The 21,386-nt window shown below is 36.9% G+C and overlaps 2 protein-coding genes across 6 annotated transcripts in view; one reads left to right on the top strand and one right to left on the bottom strand.

The window, feature by feature from the left end:
• Positions 1-21,386, bottom strand: part of LOC141389381 (uncharacterized) — a 540,923-nt gene that overhangs the window by 118,591 nt on the left and 400,946 nt on the right. The gene's annotated exons all lie outside the window — the stretch shown is intronic.
• Positions 16,028-18,361, top strand: LOC141389380 (endothelin-converting enzyme 2-like). Its single transcript, XM_073960810.1, has one exon. It carries the CDS (start codon positions 16,244-16,246, stop codon positions 18,308-18,310), a length of 2,067 nt encoding a protein of 688 aa, XP_073816911.1. The 5' UTR covers positions 16,028-16,243; the 3' UTR covers positions 18,311-18,361.

Here is a 21,386-nt window from a genome sequence, read left to right as displayed (position 1 = left end):
TGCTTCCTGGCATACTGTTTCAAAAATTATACGATGACCCACTGACTAGTGGGAGCGATATTTATCGAAAAATTTGACTCTCAAAATAAGATCCACTTCCACAATTGACTATGTCTGTCCGTTCCTTCAAAGGCCTCGTCCGCAACTCTTTTGAACTTTAATCCTAATTCACATTTTTGTCGGCAATTTCAAATGTCCAAAAAGGTCCACAAAAGTCTGAAAAGATCCTAAATACATTCGATCTGTCCGTAGATGAATGTTTCAATTCACATACTCGTAAGCTGGGGGTATATCTCTGTCGGCAAAGTCGACTGATACTTTTTTACTTGTTCCTACGGAAAAGACGTTTCTCCTCCCTTCTTTTCTCCCGATACCTCTCTCCTGCGCTACGTGTTGATACTGATTGTAGAGTAGCCCTAGCGGCTGTTTCCATGGAGTCATGGCATGGCAATATTTTGTCATTGTGCTGATATGTTATCGGGACAAGGAGTGCTTTCATTAAGCAATTGGGCTAGTTGAGTGGAATATGCTGTAGCTATAAGTTGTGCTTGCAGCTTACGGATGTCCAGCTTGCGTGTTTGTCTGTTCGTACTTTATTTAGTTTAGACGGGTACGTACCTTTGCATTAAGCAGCAAAAACTAAAGGAAATCAAAACCACTTTTTGAAAAAGTGTCCGATTTCACTCAGAAATCCCCATATAGTTTTTTGGCGTGTCTATGCTTTCTGAAATAATGAACCGAAAGCTCTATAAAATCCAACGTTTACCGACTAATATGTCTGATGCACACGATGACTATCGAATTACAATGATCATGCACTCGTTTAAATTGGAACCTGTTGACGGTTTAGCCCGATTATAATTTAAAATCTGTAATATGGAAACTCTTTCTATCGTCGAGTTTGAACGGCAAATCCACTTATTTATTTTTTCTCATCTTTGAAATATTTTCTCTCGTCCATTGTTAAAACAAACCGCCTTTTATAACGTATAATGAATATGAAATATCTTGCACATTCACAACACGTATACGCTACACAGAGACCTCCACCATGGCAGTCAACAATCTCCATTTAACTGGATCTGTCCAAACAAGACCTTGATGATAATTTTTGTTTTTTTCATAGTCTTTTGTTTTTCTTTCTTTCGCTTTTTTTCATACACACTACACAGATTCACCGGTTAGGTAGGTGGACGAAGATGACAAACAAATTTTTAATTTCAATGCCGCTTTATTAAAAATTTAAAGTTGTGTTTGCCTTCATTTAGTCCTTTATAAATATTTAGCCGAAAGGTTAAGGTTATTTTCATATTAACATTTGAAACTTGGTGAAGTGTTTTCATATTTTTCAACAGCAGCAGCAGTATCTACTTTTTTTACGGCACGCTACTTAAAGGGCACCTGGGCAAGGCTTAGTGTTGGGGCCAAGAAGTGAAAATTGCCTAATTTTATGGTATTTTGTTGCTGTCGTTTTCATTTCATTTGCTGTGACATTGAGTTTTGCGAGGAGTGTGAGGAGAGCGGGAGAGAGAGAGAGGTATAGATAGTACATTCTTGTCAAATCCTTGCCATACAAATGTGAAACGCAATGAATGTCACATATACATATATGTAAGTATGTATGTATGTACCCAGCAAACCGCTCAGGTTACGTTCCGATTTCTAAACGATTTTTTTCGGAGGGGAAATAGTTCAGATTTTGTTCCGATTTCGGTTTGCTGGGTATGTATGTACATATGTAGGAATGTATAAAAATGTTTGTTAAAGTTTCACACCAGCTGAGGCTTGGTTGGCCATGTGTTTCTTGGCTTTACAAGAAGGCAGCCAAGTTATATAGGCGGACGACGGACATACGGTTTGTTTAGTAGTGGAGAATTGCCAAAAGCCAGGAAAACAAATGTTTGCACACCGTGTGAGAATAGACCGATTCTGGTTAGGCAAACAACAAACTAACGATGATGAAATTGTGGCTCAGTACCAAAATGTGGCTCAAAACAAAATACTGTAAAACGAAGATAGAATTAGGGGTTTCAATCTCACATTGCCGTCAGACATACTTGGAAGGTATGCAAGACATTTACACTGCAGTTGACACTATTTGGCCTTGACAAATGTCTGTCTGTTCTTAGAGAGTGAACACACAGATGAAGTGGGAAAGAGATAAAGCAAACGAATGAATAAATAACGAAAGTAAATCTTTTCATTTTCCGAAACCCTTATTTGCATTATTCGTTTCCTTAAAAATGTGCCAATGTTTGTTGTCGTTGTTTTCCTTTTACAAATTCCAAAGTATGTAGATTTTTTGCGGAGTAAAACTAAAATGCTTTAGGACAACATTCCAAAACAGTAGAGAAATTGGCACGTGCCATGTGTTAAATTTTTATTTCCTTCACCACTTTGAAAGGGCATTAAATAATGTACAATGTTTTTTCATGCTAATTTCTCCATTTGTATTATGGCCTCACAATTGAGACTGAATAATTGTACAGTCGATTCCTAACAAGGAAAGGATCAGTCGGATTTGCCGATAGCTAAATACCCTCTGCTTATGGTGGTACAAAAAACAATAACAAATCCCAATTTTAACAAAATCGTTAAGTTCAGCCGTGCTGAACTTCTTATACCCTCCATCATAAATTATTCTAAACTAAAATGGAATAATTAGTTTTCTTTCCTGTATACAATTTTAGGAGGAGAATTTTTGGGCTACGGATACCGTAAATGCCAAAATTAGATCAGAAAATGTATATAAAATGTCTTTAATCGATAACTTTAAATGGAAGGTGCTTACACCTGAAACTAAAATGTTCATAGATCAGAAAAATCCAGGGTTTCAAAATCGGAGTCAAGCACTTTTGCTGGAGTCGGAGCCTGTGTCGAAAAAATAACTCTACTCCGGCTCCGGGCAAAATTTTTTCCACGTTCTATAAAGATAACATTAAATTTGGAACAAAACATTTTTAAAAAAATATTATTTATTTTAAAAGAAAGGTATAAGAAGTATTTACTATCCTCTGAAGTGTATTCTATTCATCCCTATTTTGTTGATCCAATTGACTCTTTTCATTTTGCAAACAAAAGTAAAGTTCTATGACAATCGAATTAAGATTGGACATTTAACCTCTTTCGTCAGAAGTCTTACTGGTCTTCCCACAAAAGGTCTATTTGTATTCTCAGCTTGTTTTTTATTAGAAGTCATCCTTGTCTTCTATTAAATACATTGTGGCCTCTATAGGAAATCTTTCTGAATACCCTGTGACACAAAATTGAAGTCTAGATCTGGGAGTGGAAAAATTCCTTTTCGGAATGAAGGCCCCAACTGAGAACCCTAAAGGATCCTATAGCTGAAATTTCTGAGTTGTGACGTAATGAATTTTTTGATTGAGAAAATAGCTTTATATCTCTGTTTGGAGATATTGTTTCATCATTTTTAGGTGACATGTTTTCAGTTAAATATAATGAGGAACCTTTTTTTCGAATATGCTGTCCTTCTAGCTCAGTTCCTTCCATGTCCTTTTTGTTCTTGAATTCACAAAGAAAAAGAAAAGAAGTAAAAAAGTATCAGTCGGCTTTGCCGACAGAGATATACCCTCAGCCTGTGCAAATTGAAACACTTTTTTCACAAAAAACTTATGTATTTAGGGGGTTTCAAAATTTTGATCGTGTGAACCGACAAACATGTTGATTAGGATAAAAGTTCACAAATTTTGCGGAAAAGGTACTTAAAGGAATGGACTGGCATAGACCATGGGGGTGCCATAGATATTATGAGAATGTGCAAAGCATGGACCAAATCGGTCACTCCCATCAAGAGTTATCGTGCGCACATTTTTTCCGAATATTTGTGAACTTTTGTGGGTTGGGTACCTGAAGGAGTGGACCGATATGGCTTATCTACGAACTTAAACTAAGTTTGGAAACAATATTACGAAGGCCAAATTTTGGCCGGAATCGGCATATCCGTTCGAGAATTACCTTGCGCTTCCAACCATAAACATGGTGTCATAGGGTTTGTTTTTCAACTTTCAGGCTATTTTTTCAGGAAGTATGGACTGGCCCCTAAGGAAACTTGAACCTTCGTATAGGGGACAGTGAATACAAGATGTTACAACAAAAACCAAGGCGATGCGAGAGCAGGTCCTAATCTGAACTTTTCCGAAATTTTGTGTGGGAGGTACTCGAAGGAGTTTACCGATTGAGTCCATATTGGAACCTCATCTAAGTCTGGTAGAAATTTCATAATGTGCAAAGTATGGACCAAATCGGTTACTCCCTCCAAGAGTAATCGTACGCACAAATTTTCCGAACATTTTCGAACTTTTGTGGGGGAGGTACCGGAAGAAGTGGACCGATATAATCCATATTTGAACTTGAACTAAGTTTGGACAAAATATTACGGAAGACAAATTTTGGACCGAATCGGCAGATCCGTTCGAGAGTTATCTTGCGCTCCAACCACTGCACACGGTGTCATAGGGTTTTTTGTAACTTTCAGGCTATTTTCTCAGGAAGTATGGACATTCCCCTAATAAAACTTACAGCGTCGTATAAAGGACAGCGAATACAACTTGCGTAAACAAAAATCAAAGCGATTCGAGACCAGGTCCTAAACTGAACTTTTCCGAAATTTTGTGTGGGAGGTACCCGAGTCCATATTGGAACCTCATCTAAGTTCGGTAGAAATTACACGATGTGCAAAGTATGGACCAAATCGGTTATTCCCTTCGAGAGTTATCGTGCGCAAAGGTTTTGCGACAATTTTTGAACATTTGTGGGGGAGGTACCTGAAGGAGTAAACCTATATGGCCCATCTTCGAACTTAAATCGAACCTGGACAAAATATTTCGATACCCAAAATTTGAACCGAATGTTCCACCGAAAATTATATGTAGGTTTCCCATATCCAAGAAATCGATATTGTCACGTTTTCATTGTTCTTTAACAGTTTTACTCGTTACTTTCTTAAAAAACCGTATGTTTATGTATTTCGGTAAATTTCGCATAATGTATTAACTATATATGAAATTCTTTGTGCATTAGTTTGTAACATGCAAAAGGAGATAGACCCATAGTTCCTTTTAGGGATATACATAGAATCACTTTCTGAGTCGATTTACGTATGTCCGTCTGTCTGTCCGTCTGTCCATGTATTTTTGTAAACAAAGTACAGGTCGCATTTATTGTCCGATTCGCATGAACATTTGGGGAAGATAGTTTTTTTGCCAATGGCTATTTATTTTGGTAAAAATCGGTTCAGATTTGGATATAGCCCCCATATACATATATCTAATGCCGATTTAAGGCATTTGGTGCACGAAACACGCTATATATGTCCGATTTCAATGAAATTTGGAATGTGCAACGGAATTTAGTCTAGAAATAAGTGTGCTAAATTATATAGAAATCGGTTCAAATTTGGCTATAGCTCCTATATATATATTCTCGGCCGATTTTTTTATTTGATTCACGAAACGCTCTATATATGTACGATTTCAATAAAATTTAGAATGTTTGCCGAGATTTGCCATAGAAATAAGTGTGCCAAATTATATAGAAATTAGTTCAAATTTGGATATAGCTCCCATATATATTCTCGGCCGATTTTAGATATTTGATGCACGAAACATGCTATATTTGTCCGATTTCAATGAAATTTGGAATGTGTGGCGGTATTTGGTCTACAAACAAATGTGAAAAATTATATCAAAATCTGTTCTGATTTGGATTTAGCTCCCATACATATTTTACATATTCACAGTGGCGTAGGGTATTATATAGTCGGCCCCGTCCGACTTTGATCCTTTCCTTACTGGTTTAAATTTATTTTCAAGCACGCAATCTCATCTTGTGCTAATTTTTCAGTTCCAGAAAACATCCATCTGCCTACGTGCTGGGTGGTGTACACAATATATCTCAAATATTTCAATAAAATTATCCACTCCACACCAAAGTTCAAAATGTGAGCGCTGAATTTTAGTTTAAGGGGTGATCACTACTTTTAAATTTCAGAAAAAATTTTCAGAAGAAATATATGAAAATTGGTTTATTAGTTTTCGAGCTACATGTTTTAATAGAAACAGGGTTTCGTAGACGGCCTCAATACATCGTAATATTTTTCTCTTTCAGATGAAGAAAAATGAAAAATGGCTTTTATTGAGCTTTACAACTGGGGGGTCTCCTTTTAAGGCTAAGCACAGTAATATGTTGGCTTACATCCACTTTGAAACTTGGTCATGAATTGCTTATAATTTTTATTGCTTGGAGTCCTTATGATTTGTATTGCCCCTTCATTTTCACATACATATGTATTTTGAAAGCTTAAAGATTTTCTCACGCTTAAGAATTCCGTCCTAAATTTACTCGTACAAAGAAAGGAAAATCGACAAAAACTTTCTAACTTTGCTATTTTCCAATGTAGTGGCAGAAACAATATTGATATGTTCGAATTTATTCGAACGAATATCCTTTCTAATGAATATATAAGGAAAACTAACACATTAGCCTATATAGGCCGAAATGTAGGAAAAAGTAAACAAATTGTGCACATTTTATTCATTTTTAGTGGTATAGAATTTCACTCTCGAAGTCGACCCGGTTTAGGTTTTGACGATTTTGCTGGGAAACCGCAAGCCCTATCAAAATGGAAAAAAGGAATGTTATAGTTATAGCTGTGAAAATTCTCTACAAGATTGTCCTTACTGATGTTTTCGTAGGTTTTACCATTTTTGAGATATAGAAGTTAACAATTTTGACAATTTACTGACTGTATCGTCTCCTTATAAAACAAGGTCATGACTGCAATTTTCCAACTTAAACCTATATATCTCAAAAATGGTACATCCTAGGAACAGAATTGCGAAAAGCAATCTTATAGAGAATTTTCAGAGCTATAAGGTTTTCTGTAGTTCGATTTCGATAAGACTTACCGTTTTCAAGCAAATTGTGAAAACTTACAAAAAAAAACTAAAAATGTGACCCGAACCTCTATATCTCTAAAATTGTAAAACCTAGGAACAAATCATAAGGGTCCATTATCTGGAGAATTTTCACAGCTACAAAATATTCTTTAGCCCCATTTTGATAGGATTTGCGGTTTCCAAGCAATATCGAGAAAACCTAAAATAAGCCTAAAAATTTGAACTTTAAAAATCTGTCCAGTGATTTTTTCTTGTTTTTGGATTTTTCTTATCTATGAACATTGCTGTTTCAGAATCCGCAAAAGCTTTCCAGGTGTAAGCGGTTTTTATTTAAAGTTAGTTAAAGCGCACAGTAAATGACAACGTTTTATAAGGAGGCGATACAGTCAGTGCATTGTCCCAATTTGAACTTCTATATCTCAAAAATGGTAAAACCTACGAAAATATCATGAAGGTCAATCTTGTAGAGCATTTTCACAGCTACAATATTTTTTCTAATCCTAAACGATAGGTCTTTCGGTTTCCAAGTAAAATCGTGAAAACACAGATAGTTCAGTCAACATATGTAGCTAAATTGATCGAAACTCCTAAAATCGGGAGGTATGGTTATAGCTTGACTTTATTAATGGAGAAGTTTTGTGATCTTTGCGAACCTCAAATGTCAATAAAAGGAAAAATCAAAATTAAAAGGTTGTTCGGTAAAAAATATAGCTTAAACCCTCAAAATACCTAAAATCCGGAGCATGAAGATCTCTCATCTCTTGGCAGGAATGTTCACGGCGTTAACATCCATGCAGCTGCTTTATTGTGCTGATCAATCGGTAAAATAATCGTCTCCTTATGAAGATTGTCCAAAGGTGTTATAAAGAGGCATCCTATTGCAGTCTTCAGGTCGGCATTCTGACAAGTTTGAATATTTTTCAACTGCAAAGCGCCAACATTTGCATAACAGATTGGCGCCAGACAGCTTAGCACATAACCGTCTATTGGCTTATAAAAGCTAACAAAGTTTCTAGAGGAGACTGGCATATTTCAACAGCCGTATACATCGTTTCACCTGGTTTGACGAATGACGTAATTGGTATTCCCTAATTTCCCTTGAGTCGGACAATCTGTCTATTCTTATATCCATTAAAAGATCACTCGACTTCATAACCTCTAGAAGCCGTACTTTCCTTAACCATGGGAAAGCCAGTAGGCCAGTTGTTCCACAAACATCCCATAAGAGACAAGGGAGACTTCTCTCATATCAATGAGTACACGCCGATTAATATTAGGGACCTACTGTCCGAACGGCGTGTCCTAAAGGCACCACTTTCAGATAAGTTTACATGACTGAAATACTCAGGAAATGTCGCCAACATCACCGAGGCGTATTTTGCCACCGTTGAAAATTTGATATTGCCTGGTCGGAGAATCGAATCCACGACCTTCAGCGTGCAAGGCGGGTGTGTATGCCATTGCACCACGGTGGCACCCGTTTGCATAGATTCGGAAAATTTACCAGCCAACGTTTTAGAGAACTGTCCAATGCCTCTGATATTCGGCTAGCATCCGCCCGCAATATTCCTGCTGGTCGAATATGTGAAATAAGGCCAAGCTTCCCAGCACAGGTGACGGGATGAGCTACGCCGTACGAACCCTAGCGACCCCGGAGTCAGAGAGCTGACATGGAAATTAAATAGGTTAGTCTGTGAACACAAACGGAAAAAGGGGCGAGAGCATATGGCGTGATGCAAACAGTGGAACCCGTAGTAATAAATTGTGAACAGAGATTACAACGTTATCGATCCCTGAGAAAAAGGTTAATCAGACATCTGTCATGTTTAGGGGCGTGGTTGTGAGAGATCCGAAGATGTGCGATGGGTTAGGCTACTTTTGTCATCAGCAGCAAGGATACTATCCTCCGGTCCTGTATGAAACTATAGGACACCAAATATACATATGTGTGGAAGCCTGTCATCCGAGGAATTAAGTAACAACAATTCTAAATCCCGTAGAGTGAAACTGGGAATTTCCCAAGGAGGGCTGATATCTCCAGAACTGTTTAACCTATACCTTTATGCAAATTCACATCCTCCCGACGGCATTGACATAATTACGTACGCGAATGACTGTAGGCTCATGGCGTCAGATCTAAGTGCCTATCTCATTGATCTTGTTGAGTTCTTCCACGCGACGAATATGAAAATATCCACCAAAAGGTCGACAGCCACACTGTTCAACACATGAACTGTGGAGATGAAGCTCGCCAATAATTTCGACCACTATTTACCCCTGTTACCTGTGGGTCACATAGGCATTCACAGCTATCTGTGATAAGATGAGAATTGGAACAAGGTCAGATACGGCAGATACAAAATCTTGTTAAATCTTGCTATACAACACCAGCATGGTTTCCAATGTAAATGATGCGCAGTGCCAGAATAAAGACCTGCCCAGCAAAATTCTCATTACAAAACGCCTTACTAAGTAGTTACGGCTTGTGGGAACTACAAATTTAACGTCTTATTTTAGTGGAAAAAAATATCCAATAAAATCGGGCGATGTGCCCTTCTTAAAATAATGGGTTAGTAGGCGGTCTTGTAATGAGTATTTTTGCTGGGTGAGAACAGCAACAGGTTTACTTATATCACAGAAGCCACAAAGAGGCAAAGATCTTGCCTATGTTTCTGCACATTTTTATTCCCTCATCACATCGTAATATTTCTACCAAGCATAGATAAAGTTCGAATATGGACTATATCGGTTCAATCCTTCGTGTACCTCCCATACAACATTTCGGAAATGTGCGGTTTAACGCCTCCTTTCGAATCCTTTTGATTTTTGTTGTGACAACTTGTATTCGCTGCCCCCATTACGACGATGCAAGTTTTTTCAAGCGCAAGTCCATACTTCCTGCGAAAATGGCCTGGAAGCTGTTTAACCCGCTATGGCAAAATGTGTTGTGTTGTGGAGCGCGCGGTAGCTCTCGAACGAATAAACAGATTCGATCTAAAATTTGGCAATCGAAATATTATGCCCAATGTAAAAATCAAGTTCTAAGATGGCCTTATCGGTCCACTCTTATGGGTACCACTCCACAAAAGTTCAAAATTTTCGCTAAAATGGTGCGCACGATAACTCTCGAAGGCGGTAACCGATTTGGTACATACTTTGTACATTGTAATATTTCAACAAGATATAGATCCTTAGGGTGTCACCCACACAAATGATCAACATTTTTTTTAAGTGCGGTTAAGGGTTTGTGCGAGAATACTTTGGAAATTTTAACCGGAGGTACGGCTAGTAGCCCTTTTTACAGCGATATGATGTTTTTCGTGGGCAAGTCCATGTCTCCTGACATAATGGTCCTATCGAGAGGAATGACTCCCAAATAAAGACACACTTCTAAAATGGATCATGTCGGTCCATTTCTTTATGTACCTCCCCAGCAACACTATTCAAGATTTTATCCTAATCCATATCTTTGCCGGCAAGTTCATATGACCAAAATGCTGGGGACCCCCTAAATACATAAGTTTTTTTTGGGAAAAATGTGTTTCAATTCACACAGGCTGAGGGTATACCTCTGTCGGCAAAGCCGACTGATACTTTTTTACTTGTTGTTACTCATATATATACATACGAGTATGTACGCATAATCACAGATAGTTTTAAGTGAAAGAGGAGAGGTAATAAATATGCAGATCTTCACAATATTGGTCGCTTCACAACTACCCAGCCAACATTTTTTCCATTTCCATTTTTTCGAATTCGGTCAGAATCTCCCCAGCAAAAATTCGAATCCGTTAGTCACTATGTAACCCATTGCAAAGTAATGTAAACAAAAATAAGTACTTATGTAGTACTCCTTACTAAGTTGTCAGCATGGTGGCAAAGAGCGTGTGTGTCCCACTACAAATCCTAGGGTTGTGTGTTCAACGCTCACCGTCGGCACGCAGGTTTTTTGTTAACAACATAAAAGCAGATGGTGGTGCACATGTATGCGTTTAACCAAATCAGAAGTTCGAATGATCAAATCCAGCAGAGAGCGAATTAAAATAGAATAAAAACATGAGCTCTGTTGAAATTTCCAACTCAACTGTTCTAGTTGTCATAGAATAAATAGTAATTCAGTTCGACATGCCCTAGTTAAAATAATGGGTTAGTAGGGGGTTTTGTATGTAGTTAGGACTACCAAAAAGTCCTATAAAAACCCATTATTTAGTAAGAATTTTTTTGCGATTTTCGATTTTCTGAAAAATTCCAAAAAAAAATCTTTTCTTTTTACACAGAAAAAAATAATTCATATATATTAGGAATAGTGTTCAAAAGTGTTTCCAATTTTGAGATTTGTCTGTATTATGAATGCGGTTCATAATTCGAACAAGTAAGAAGGCGTTAAGTTCGGCTGGGCCGAACTTGTTATACCCTCCACCATGAGTTGTATTTGAGTAAAATGGAACAATTAGTTTCCTTTCGTTTATGAAGAAGACTGAATACCAAATTTCAACAATTTCTCTAAAATAATGTGGTTAACCTTCAAAATACCGAAATTCGGCAGGTACCGTTCTACTATATCAAAACGTCGATCTATTCTGAAAAATTTCTATCGGAAATTTTTTAGACTCAAAGAAGACTAAATACCTTATTTTTGATATTTCGGTAAGATAATGTGGTAAAAACCTAAACAAAACAAGAGGTACGCTTCTATGGGGCATATATGAAGACTTCGACCTATTCTGATAATTCTCTTCTGGAATATTTTATAACCCCATGGAAGACTAAATAACAAATTTCAGTCATTTCGTTGGGATATTGACGTTCAGAATTACGAAAATAGGGGGGGCCGACCGAATTTCAGTCGGAAAGATTTTAACCTCCAACGTAGACAAAATACCAAATTTCAGCCATTTCGGTGGGTTGTTGTGGCCACAACCATCAAAATACCCAAAATCGGGAGGTATCGTTTCATGGGGGCTATATGAAGTCGTGGACCTATACGGACAAATTTCTGGGGGAAAATTTTATACCACCAACGAAGACTAAATACCAAATTTCATCAATTTTGGTGGAATATTGAAGCCGAAAATCGGGAGTTACCTTTCCTTTGGTGCTATATGAAGGCGTAAACCCATACCGATAAATTAAGAGGGGAAAGTTGGAAACCCCCAATGAAGACTAAATACCAAAATTCAGGCATTTCGGTAGAATATTGAAGCCACAACCTTAAAAATACCGAAAATCGCTGTTACCGTTCTATGGGGGATATATGAAGTCGTGGACCTGTACGGACACATTTCTGGGGGAAAATTGTATACATCCAATGAAGACTATTTCGATGAATTATTTTGGCCATAACCTTCAAAATACCGAAAATCGGGAAGTACCGTTCTATGGGGCCATATTAAGGCTTGGACCTGTATCGACAAATTAATAGAGAAAAGTTGGAAACCTCCAATGAAGACTAAATACCAAATTTCATGCATTTCGAAAATCGGGAGGTACCGTTCTATGGGGGCTATATGAGGGCGTGGACCTATACCGACAAAATTCTGTACCCAATTTCAGCTATTTCAGTGTGATATTGAAGCTAAAACCTTCAAAATACCGAAAATCTGGTGGTACTGTTCTATGGGGCTATATCAAAACGTGGACCGATATAGCCCATTTGCAATACCAAACATTCTAGGAGCAATAGAAACTTCTATACCAAATTACAAAGCTCTATCTTTAAAATTGCGAGCTGTATTTTGATTTCAACAGACAGACGGACATGGTTATATCGACTTAGAATTTTACCCTGATCAAGAATATATGTATATACTTTATAGGGTCTTCGATGAATATTTCGATGTGTTACAAACGGAATGACAAATTTAATTATACCCTCCATGTTATGGTGGAGGGTATAATAATGGGTTTGTGGGGGTTTTGTAAGTAGTTACGACTACCAAAAAGTTCTATAAAAACCTATTATTTAGTAAGGATTTTTTTCCTGCGTCCGAACAAATTTACGATTTACTGAAAAATTCTGAAAAAAATCTTGACAATCTCAGAGACAATCTTCTTTTTATGCGCTATTTCATAGAAATAAAAAAAGAAAAATAAAAAAACAGAAAAAATCGCCGGAGGAATTTTTAAATAATTCGCGATCAAAATTCACAATTTTAGGGTTTTTTTTAGGTTTTCACGATTTTGCTTGGAAACCGCAAGTCGTACAGAAATGAGTCTAAAGAAAATGTTGTAGCTGTGAAAATTCTCTACAAGACTGACCTTTAAGTTTTTTTTTTGTAGGTTTTACCATTTTTGAGATATAGAGGTTCAGTTCAAATTTTTAGGTTTTTATCTTAAATCTTCAAGATTTTGCTTGGAAACCGCAAGTCATATCAAAATGGGACTAAAGAAAATGTTGAAGCTGTGAAAATTCTCTACAAGATTGGATGATTTTTTTTTCCTAGGTTGTACTATTTTCAAGATATTTAAGTTTAACTTGGGATATTGCAGTAATGACATTGTTTTATAAGGAGGCGATACAGTCAGTGCATTGTCTCAATTTAAGCTTCTATATCACAAAAACGGTAAAACCTACGAAAATACTTGTGCGGTTTCCAAGCAAAATCGTGAAAACCTAAAAAACCCCTAAAAATGTGAACCTAAATCGCGATTTATTTGAACATCCCTCCGGCGATTTTTTTTGTTTCTTGATATTTCTCATCTATGAGCATTGTAGTTTCAGAATCTGCAAAAACTTCCCAGGTGTAAGCACCATCCATTTAAAATTAGTTAAGGCGCACCGTGAAAATGTATGTCTGGCCTGTGAGCACGATAACTCTCGAACAGTTCAACCGATTCGAACCAAATTTTGGGTATCGTAATATTTGGTCCAAAGTTAGTTTAAGTTCGAAGATGGGCCATATCTGTCCACTCCTTCTGGAACCTCCCCCACAAAAGTTCAAAATTTTTCTGTAAAATGGTCTGAACGATAACTCTCGAAGGGAGCAATCGATTTGGTCGAAACTTTACACATCGTATTATTCCTTCCAGATATAGATCTTGTTGGAATATGAACTATATCTGTCCATTCCTTCGGGTACCTCCCACACAAAATTCGGATAAAGTGAAGTTTAAGGGCTCCTCTCGGATGGTTTTGAAATTTTTTTCAGTAAGTTTTCCTTTGTCCAAACTTAGTTTAAGTTCGAATATGAGCCATATCGGTCCACTCCTTCTGGTACCTCCCCCACAAAAGTTCAAAATTTTTCTGTAAAATGGTCTAAACGATAACTCTCGAAGGGAGCAATCGATTTGGTCAAAACTTTGCACATCGTATTATTCCTTCCAGATATAGATCTTGTTCGAATATGAACTATATCTGTCCACTCCTTCGGGTACCTCCTACACAAAATTCGGATAAAGTGAAGTTTAAGGGCTCCTCTCGGATGGTTTTGAAATTTTTTTCAATAAGTTTTCCTTTGTTTTTTTGTCCAAACTTAGTTTAAGTTCGAATATGAGCCATATCGGTCCACTCCTTCTGGTACCTCCCCCACAAAAGTTCAAAATTTGTCTGTAAAATGGTCTGAACGATAACTCTCGAAGGGAGCAATCGATTTGGTCAAAACTTTGCACATCGTATTATTCCTTCCAGATATAGATCTTGTTGGAATATGAACTATATCTGTCCACTCCTTCGGGTACCTCCCACACAAAATTCGGTTAAAGTGAAGTTTAAGGGCTCCTCTCGGATGGTTTTGAATTTTTTTTCAGTAAGTTTTCCTTGCGGCTCCCTTTCTGACGGTACAATTTTTTTCTAAAAACTCCAAGAAACCCTGACGGCACCAACCAAAATGGCAAATCCGCAAGATAATCTTCGCAGGGAATTTCTGATTGGTGCAGGCTTTGCACATCGTATTATTTCATCCTGTCATGTATCAGGTTGGAATATGGATTGTATCGATCCACTTCTTTGAGTATCTCCCACACAAAATTTGGATAAAGTGAAGTTTAAGGACTCCTCTCGGATGGTTTTGAAATTTTTTTTCAGTAAGTTTTCCTTGCGGCTCCCTTTCTGACGGTACAATTTTTTTCTTGCGGAAGTCCATACTTCCTGAGATATTGGCCTAAAAGCTCCAAGAAACCCTGACGGCACCAACCAAAATGGCAAATCCGCAAGATAATCCTCGCAGGGAGTTTTTGATTGATACAGGCTTTGCGCATCGTATTATTTCATCCAGTCCAGTATGGGATTGCAATATAGACTATATCGGTCCACTCCTTCGGGTACCTCCCACACAAAATTCGGATAAAGTGAAGTTTAGGAGCTCCTCTCGCATCTTTTTGACTCTTTTTCAGTAGATTGTTGGAGCGGCCTCATTTACAATGGTACATTTTGTTCCGGAGTAAGTCAATACTTCCTAAGATAATGGCCCAAAAGCTTCAAAACCCTGTCGGATATTGTGCAAGATAACTCTAAAACTTTTTCAAACATTTCTTTCAAAGTTATTTTAACATTATTTAATATTTTGAGTCCTTTATAAGGAAGTTTGGTTGCTAAAAATGTTTGGTATATGTCAATGATTTGGTATAAGCCCACGTTACGGTACCTACAGATTTTAAAGCAAACTCGTGATATAAAATCAATATATTTTATAGACGGCATAATTATTGTGTTTGGTTTGGTTTTGTTGTTTTTTTCTTGGTCAGTGGCTGAGGGTATTTCTCCGTCAGCACAGCTGACTGATACGTACTTGTTCGATTAGAAATCGGAACGAAGATTCTTAAGATTCTTCAGAAAATATGCAGAGATTTAAAAAAAAAACTTCGAGAAAATCGGTCCAAATTTCTAAAAAATATTCAGAAAATCTCGAAAAAAATCGGAAATCAGTGCCCTCGAAAAAAATAACCGAACAAAAAAATCGTTAGAAAATCGATTAGAAGTCGGAGCGAAGATTCTTAAGAGTCTTCAGAAAATGTGCAGAGATTTTAAAAAAATATTCAGAAAATCTCGGAAATCAGTGCCCTCAGAAAAAAATTGTTAGCTGGGTAATTTCCTGTCATATGTATACGCAATAAATATGCACAATAATAATTACAACAATATCAACATTCCGTAAATATGTTGCTTGACTTGCTGATAACCACAGCTAAGATTGTTGACTACAAACCGGCATGACGAATGTCTTCAATATCAGCGAGTTTGCAAAAAGCTCTCACCATAAGAGAATTGAATCGTTCAGTATTAAAACCAACTTACCAAAAATAACATTCAATGAGCTGTTGAAAATAATAAATAATTTAATAAAAAAATAAATAAATTAACGTGAAAAGCGACGAAATAAGGCGTAACCATGAGGTTCGAAAAACATAAAATGAATTTCGTTCTAATAATTTCATTGGTGATTTTAATGCTGGCGGAGATATCCAGTACTGAATTTGATTTGACTAAACCATATGTCAAAGAAATTCTTCGACGCAGTAAATCGGGGGACATTAAAAGTTGGATGAATCCTAAAGTCAGGCCTTGTGACAATTTTTACGAATACGCCTGTGGCAATTGGCAGCGGATAAATAAAGCAGATAATCGGGGCGAATACATGACAAATAAATTTAAAGACTTACTAACAGATGGTCTCAATAGAAAGGTGAATACATTATTAAATAATTTCACCCCTGCCGATTCCATCAATAGCAAACTGCAAGATTTCTACAAATCCTGTATCGACATGAATTCAAAATCAGCAAACTATCAAGTAACACTGCGTCGAATCTTTGAAGAGTATGGAAAGTTGTCGTTTCTAGGCGAATCGTTAGCCAATGCCCATGACCATGAAACCGAGTCAACATTTAATGTGTGGTCTACCGTAGCTGAAATTAAGAAGGTTTATGGCACAACAATTCTTCTTTCAGTCGATGTCCAAGCTGACTTTAAAAACAGCAGCATTACAAGGGTTTATTTGGGTCCACCAGATCTGCCGACGGATTTCAATGAAAGGGAAGAAGATATCTCTTTGTATTTAAGCAGTGTTTTTCAACTGAGAGAAGACAAAGTCTCTGATGTAACCTCCACCTTTGTGCAATTGGAGATGGACATAAGTCAAATTGAGGAAGGGGATACTGATGATATTAATGATATGCTAGAGCCATACTCCCTAGATCATTTATATGAAAAGTATCCCTCATTTGATGTGAAATCATTCCTTGAAATAGCCCTTGACACCACCAACATACCCGAACAAATCTATATCTTTGATGAAGCCTATTTTCGAAATCTAATAGCAGTGATCAATTCCTCCGATCCGGTGATTTTACAGGATTACATCTTATGGCGGTTGGTGGAAGAGTATTTGGTGGACACCTCTAGTATGGCAGCGTCAGATAAAGAAGATTTCTGTACCAGACAAGCCAAAAGGTATTTTGGTGAATTTATGGACCACACCATTTACGAGGAATATCGTTCCCAAGTCTATGAAGAAGAATTATTCAAGTTATGGCAGGAAATCAAGGCTAGCTTTAGGAAAGCTTTGGATGGCAATAGTTATCCGTGGATGACGGACACAGTTAGAAAGGAGGCCCTCCACAAGTTAGATGTTATGAATATCACCATCAACTCATATGACCACATCGATTTCCAAAAGTTCTTCCATGGCCTAAGCATAGATCGCTACAATTACGTGGCAAATATTCAAGCAATTTTACGTCACCGGGAAGCGTTGAGACCAAATAAGCTACAACCACCAATCACATCACTGGATACTGCTGGACTGTTCTCGTACACTCCGGTCTATAAAAACAGCCAAAACACAATTATAATACCCGTTGGAGTATTGCAACCGTATTTTATTTGGCACCCTATTTATCCGCAAACACTTAAATTTGCCACACTAGGCAATCTCTTGGCCCATGAAATGATTCATGGTTTCGATGATACGGGACGTCAGTTTGATGGTTACGGTCAACTACGTGACTGGTGGGATAAGGAATCTGAAACAGCCTTCGAAGAGAGACGTCACTGTTTTCAACAACAATATCACAAATATGTATACAACGGTGTCAGGCTGCCATTGCAATCGGATCAAGCAGAAAATATTGCCGATAATGCCGCCATACGTTTGGCATTTGCAGCTTATTCACAGTGGTGGCACGATATGCAAGAAGTGCAACCAGAACTAAATATCAAGGAGAGTTTCTCCACATTTAAAGTCACAAATTGGGAATTGTTTTTCATCAGCTATGCCCAGATGTGGTGTGATGATGTCCATACGAAATATCTCAATTCAATAATTGAAGAAAGTTCACATTCTCCCTCAGAGTTTCGTGTCATTGGTCCTTTATCGAATTTTAAGAAATTTTCAGAGATTTATAAATGTGAACCGGGGAGTGTTATGAATCCTAGAGATAAATGTGAAATTTATTAATTATGAAAAAAATTGAAAATAAAAATTAAATAAATAACAATGTTTAAAATCGAATAATGATTCGAGGGGTATTTGTTAAAAATAAAAAGCTAGGAAAGTTGAAAGGAAATCAATTAATAAGAAGTAAAAAAGTATCAGTCGGCTTTGTAAATTGAAACTTAATGTGTTTGGATGCAAACATAAAAATGTTTGGATCCAAACCTATTATACGTTTGCAACAGTGTCTAACATAACATATGTTTGGAACCAAACATATTTTATGTTATAACATATATTTATATGTTAGGCTACACATACGGTTACCAACCAGTACTCTATTATAGAGTACAGTACTCTATTTTAGGCATTCGTACTCTATTTGTCCTCTATTTTCATTTCCTCTATGTTTGATTTGTTTTCTCCGATTTCAATGGATTACTTACACGAAGAAACAAATCGGAGAAAGATAGGCCGAAATTAAACCAAATATTGCCTTGGGTTAATGAAATCACAGATTTTTCTGTTGGTTTTAAGACTTTGGCTCCAAAAAAAAGCCATTTTCCATGTAATTTTACAAGAAATCTACCAAACTTTTAGAAGATTTGGTTTTCATCTGAAAGGTCATACACACACGCAAAATATTTCTTAGTTTTCTGACAAACACCCGCCTGCGAAACACTGTGTTTACTGAACCGCTTTGAGGTACCCGCTGTTGCTCGAAAACGTATAAACCTATCACCATTCAATTTTGTCGGATCATTAAGGAGCCAATAGTCTTGTCCTTAATTAGTGGACAACTGTCAAAATTAAAATTTGGATTTTAAGGGAAAAAATAATTAAAAAAATTAAGATACAGTATTTTATTTATAAATGCATTAAAACCTCACGGTACTCTTGAAGCAAATTTAAATGGAAGGTGCTTGCACCTGGGAAGTTTTGCAGATTCTGAAACTACAATGTTCATAGATGAGAAAAATTAAAAAAAATCGCCGGAGCGCTTTTTAAATAAATCGCGATTCAAGTTGACATTTTTAGGGGTTGTTTAAGTTTTTGCGATTTTGCTTGGAAACCGCAAATCCTATCCAAATGGAACTAAAGGAAATGTTGTAGCTATCATTCTCTACAAGATTAACCTTTATGATGTTTTCGTAGGTTTTACCATTTTTGAGATATTGAAGTTCAAATTGGGACAAATCAAATTCAATTCAATTTTGTATCGTCTCCTTATAAAACAATGTCATGACTGCAATTTCCCAACTTAAAATTATATATCTAAAAAATGGTACAACCTAGGAAAAACAAGTAAGCCGAAGCTACAGTCGGACGGGGCCGACCATCACAAATCAAAATTTCTTTATGGAACAAATAAACTTATTGTAAGAAATAACTTTGTGGATTCTGGTACCGTATCACACCAAACTTAAATAATAATATAATAATTGTTTCACAAACATCTCAGAAGGGACAAGGGAGACTTCTCTCATATCAATGAGTGAGTGTACGCCGATTCATATTCGCTCAATGATATGGGACCCACAGCTTATCTCCGAGTCCGAACGGCGTGCCCTAAGACACCACTTGTAGAGAAGTTTTATATGGCTGAAATACTCAGAAAATGTCGCAAACCTTACTGAAGGATATTTTGCCACCGTTGAAAATTTGATTTTGCCTGCAATGTATGTATAAAAATCCAATTGGACAATTAAAACGTTAGGGCACCATGTAATTTGCAATAATTCAAATTCTGGGAATAGGAAAATGTGGTTCTCTACACAAAACACATTATATATTAAGCAGTAGGCCCGTTATCTAGCGGACACGTGATTGCAATTTGCATCAGGGGGAAGATCAGTAGTTCTATTTCAATATATCGTCTACTTTGCCGGCATATACCCTCCGGAAAATAAAATATAGACCAAAAATATTTTTTTGTATTTTTCATACAAAAGTAATGGTCCATTTCACCTGCTAAATAATATCAGATCATCATCCAAAATTGTAAGCATCTTCTTCGTGATTATTGAGCTATAATTGCGACCTCTAGCGTGTTTATGATTACACTACAAACAAATAACTGGGTATATTAAGCTGTGACTCTGTTATCTTATCATGTACACCAACACAATTGAAATCAATAAAAAGGTCAAGCATTCCTCTTCCAAGATCTTCCAGGAAAAAAGATATAAAAAGCTATATATTAAAAATGTTCACAATTTTCACACAAAACTTGTGGTCCATTCAACCCTCTCAATATAATATGATCGCCATCTCAAATTGCAAGCTTCTTCTTTGTCATATACTCTTACCTTATTTAAAATTTCGAGGCGATCGGAATATTATTGCAACCTACAGAGCAGCTACAAAATCGGATAAAAATTATGTTTTTGGTCTATTGATCTATTCTGATTGTGACGATCGGTCCATAATTCCGGCCTGGAGTTTAATTACAATTTATAATGGGCAGACGGACACCCGGACGGACGGACACACATCTCAAAATCGCTTTATTTCGCCGAGATATGAAGATTGGTATACCACATTGGGGGTCTCCGACGAATATTTCGCGGTGTTACATGAATTTTTACCAAAACAAACTTATAATACCCTTTCCACATAGTGATGTAGGGTATAATTACATAAGACAGTCTTGTAGAGAATTTGCAAAGATATTAGATTTCCTCAGGTCCCATATCGATAAGACTTGCCGCATTAAAGCAAAATCGCGAAACCCTAACAAAAAAACCTAAAAATGTAACCAGGTCATCTTTATCTCAAAAATGGTACAACCTGGGAACAAATCATGTACATCAATCCTCTAGAGAATTTTCACAGCTACAACATTTTCGTTAGCCCCATTTCGATAGGACTTCCGGTTTCCGAGCAAAATCGCGAAAACCTAATATAAACCTAACAAGTAAAAAGTCGTTAAGTTCGGCCGGGCCGAACTTTTTTTACCCTCCACCATAAAATAGTCTTAATTTAAATGGAATAATTAGGGTCCTTTTACAATTTTAGGTGGAACAACTTTTCGGCAATGGATATACTCCTACTGTCTCCCACTATTGCTTAAATTACTCAGTGGACACAAATGTTGGGG

Source organism: Musca autumnalis, unplaced genomic scaffold, assembly GCF_047663935.1.
Source record: "Musca autumnalis isolate F117 unplaced genomic scaffold, ASM4766393v1 scaffold_1, whole genome shotgun sequence".
In the NCBI taxonomy this organism is placed as follows: Eukaryota; Metazoa; Arthropoda; class Insecta; order Diptera; family Muscidae; genus Musca; species Musca autumnalis.
This window is presented reverse-complemented; position numbering and strand designations above follow the sequence as displayed.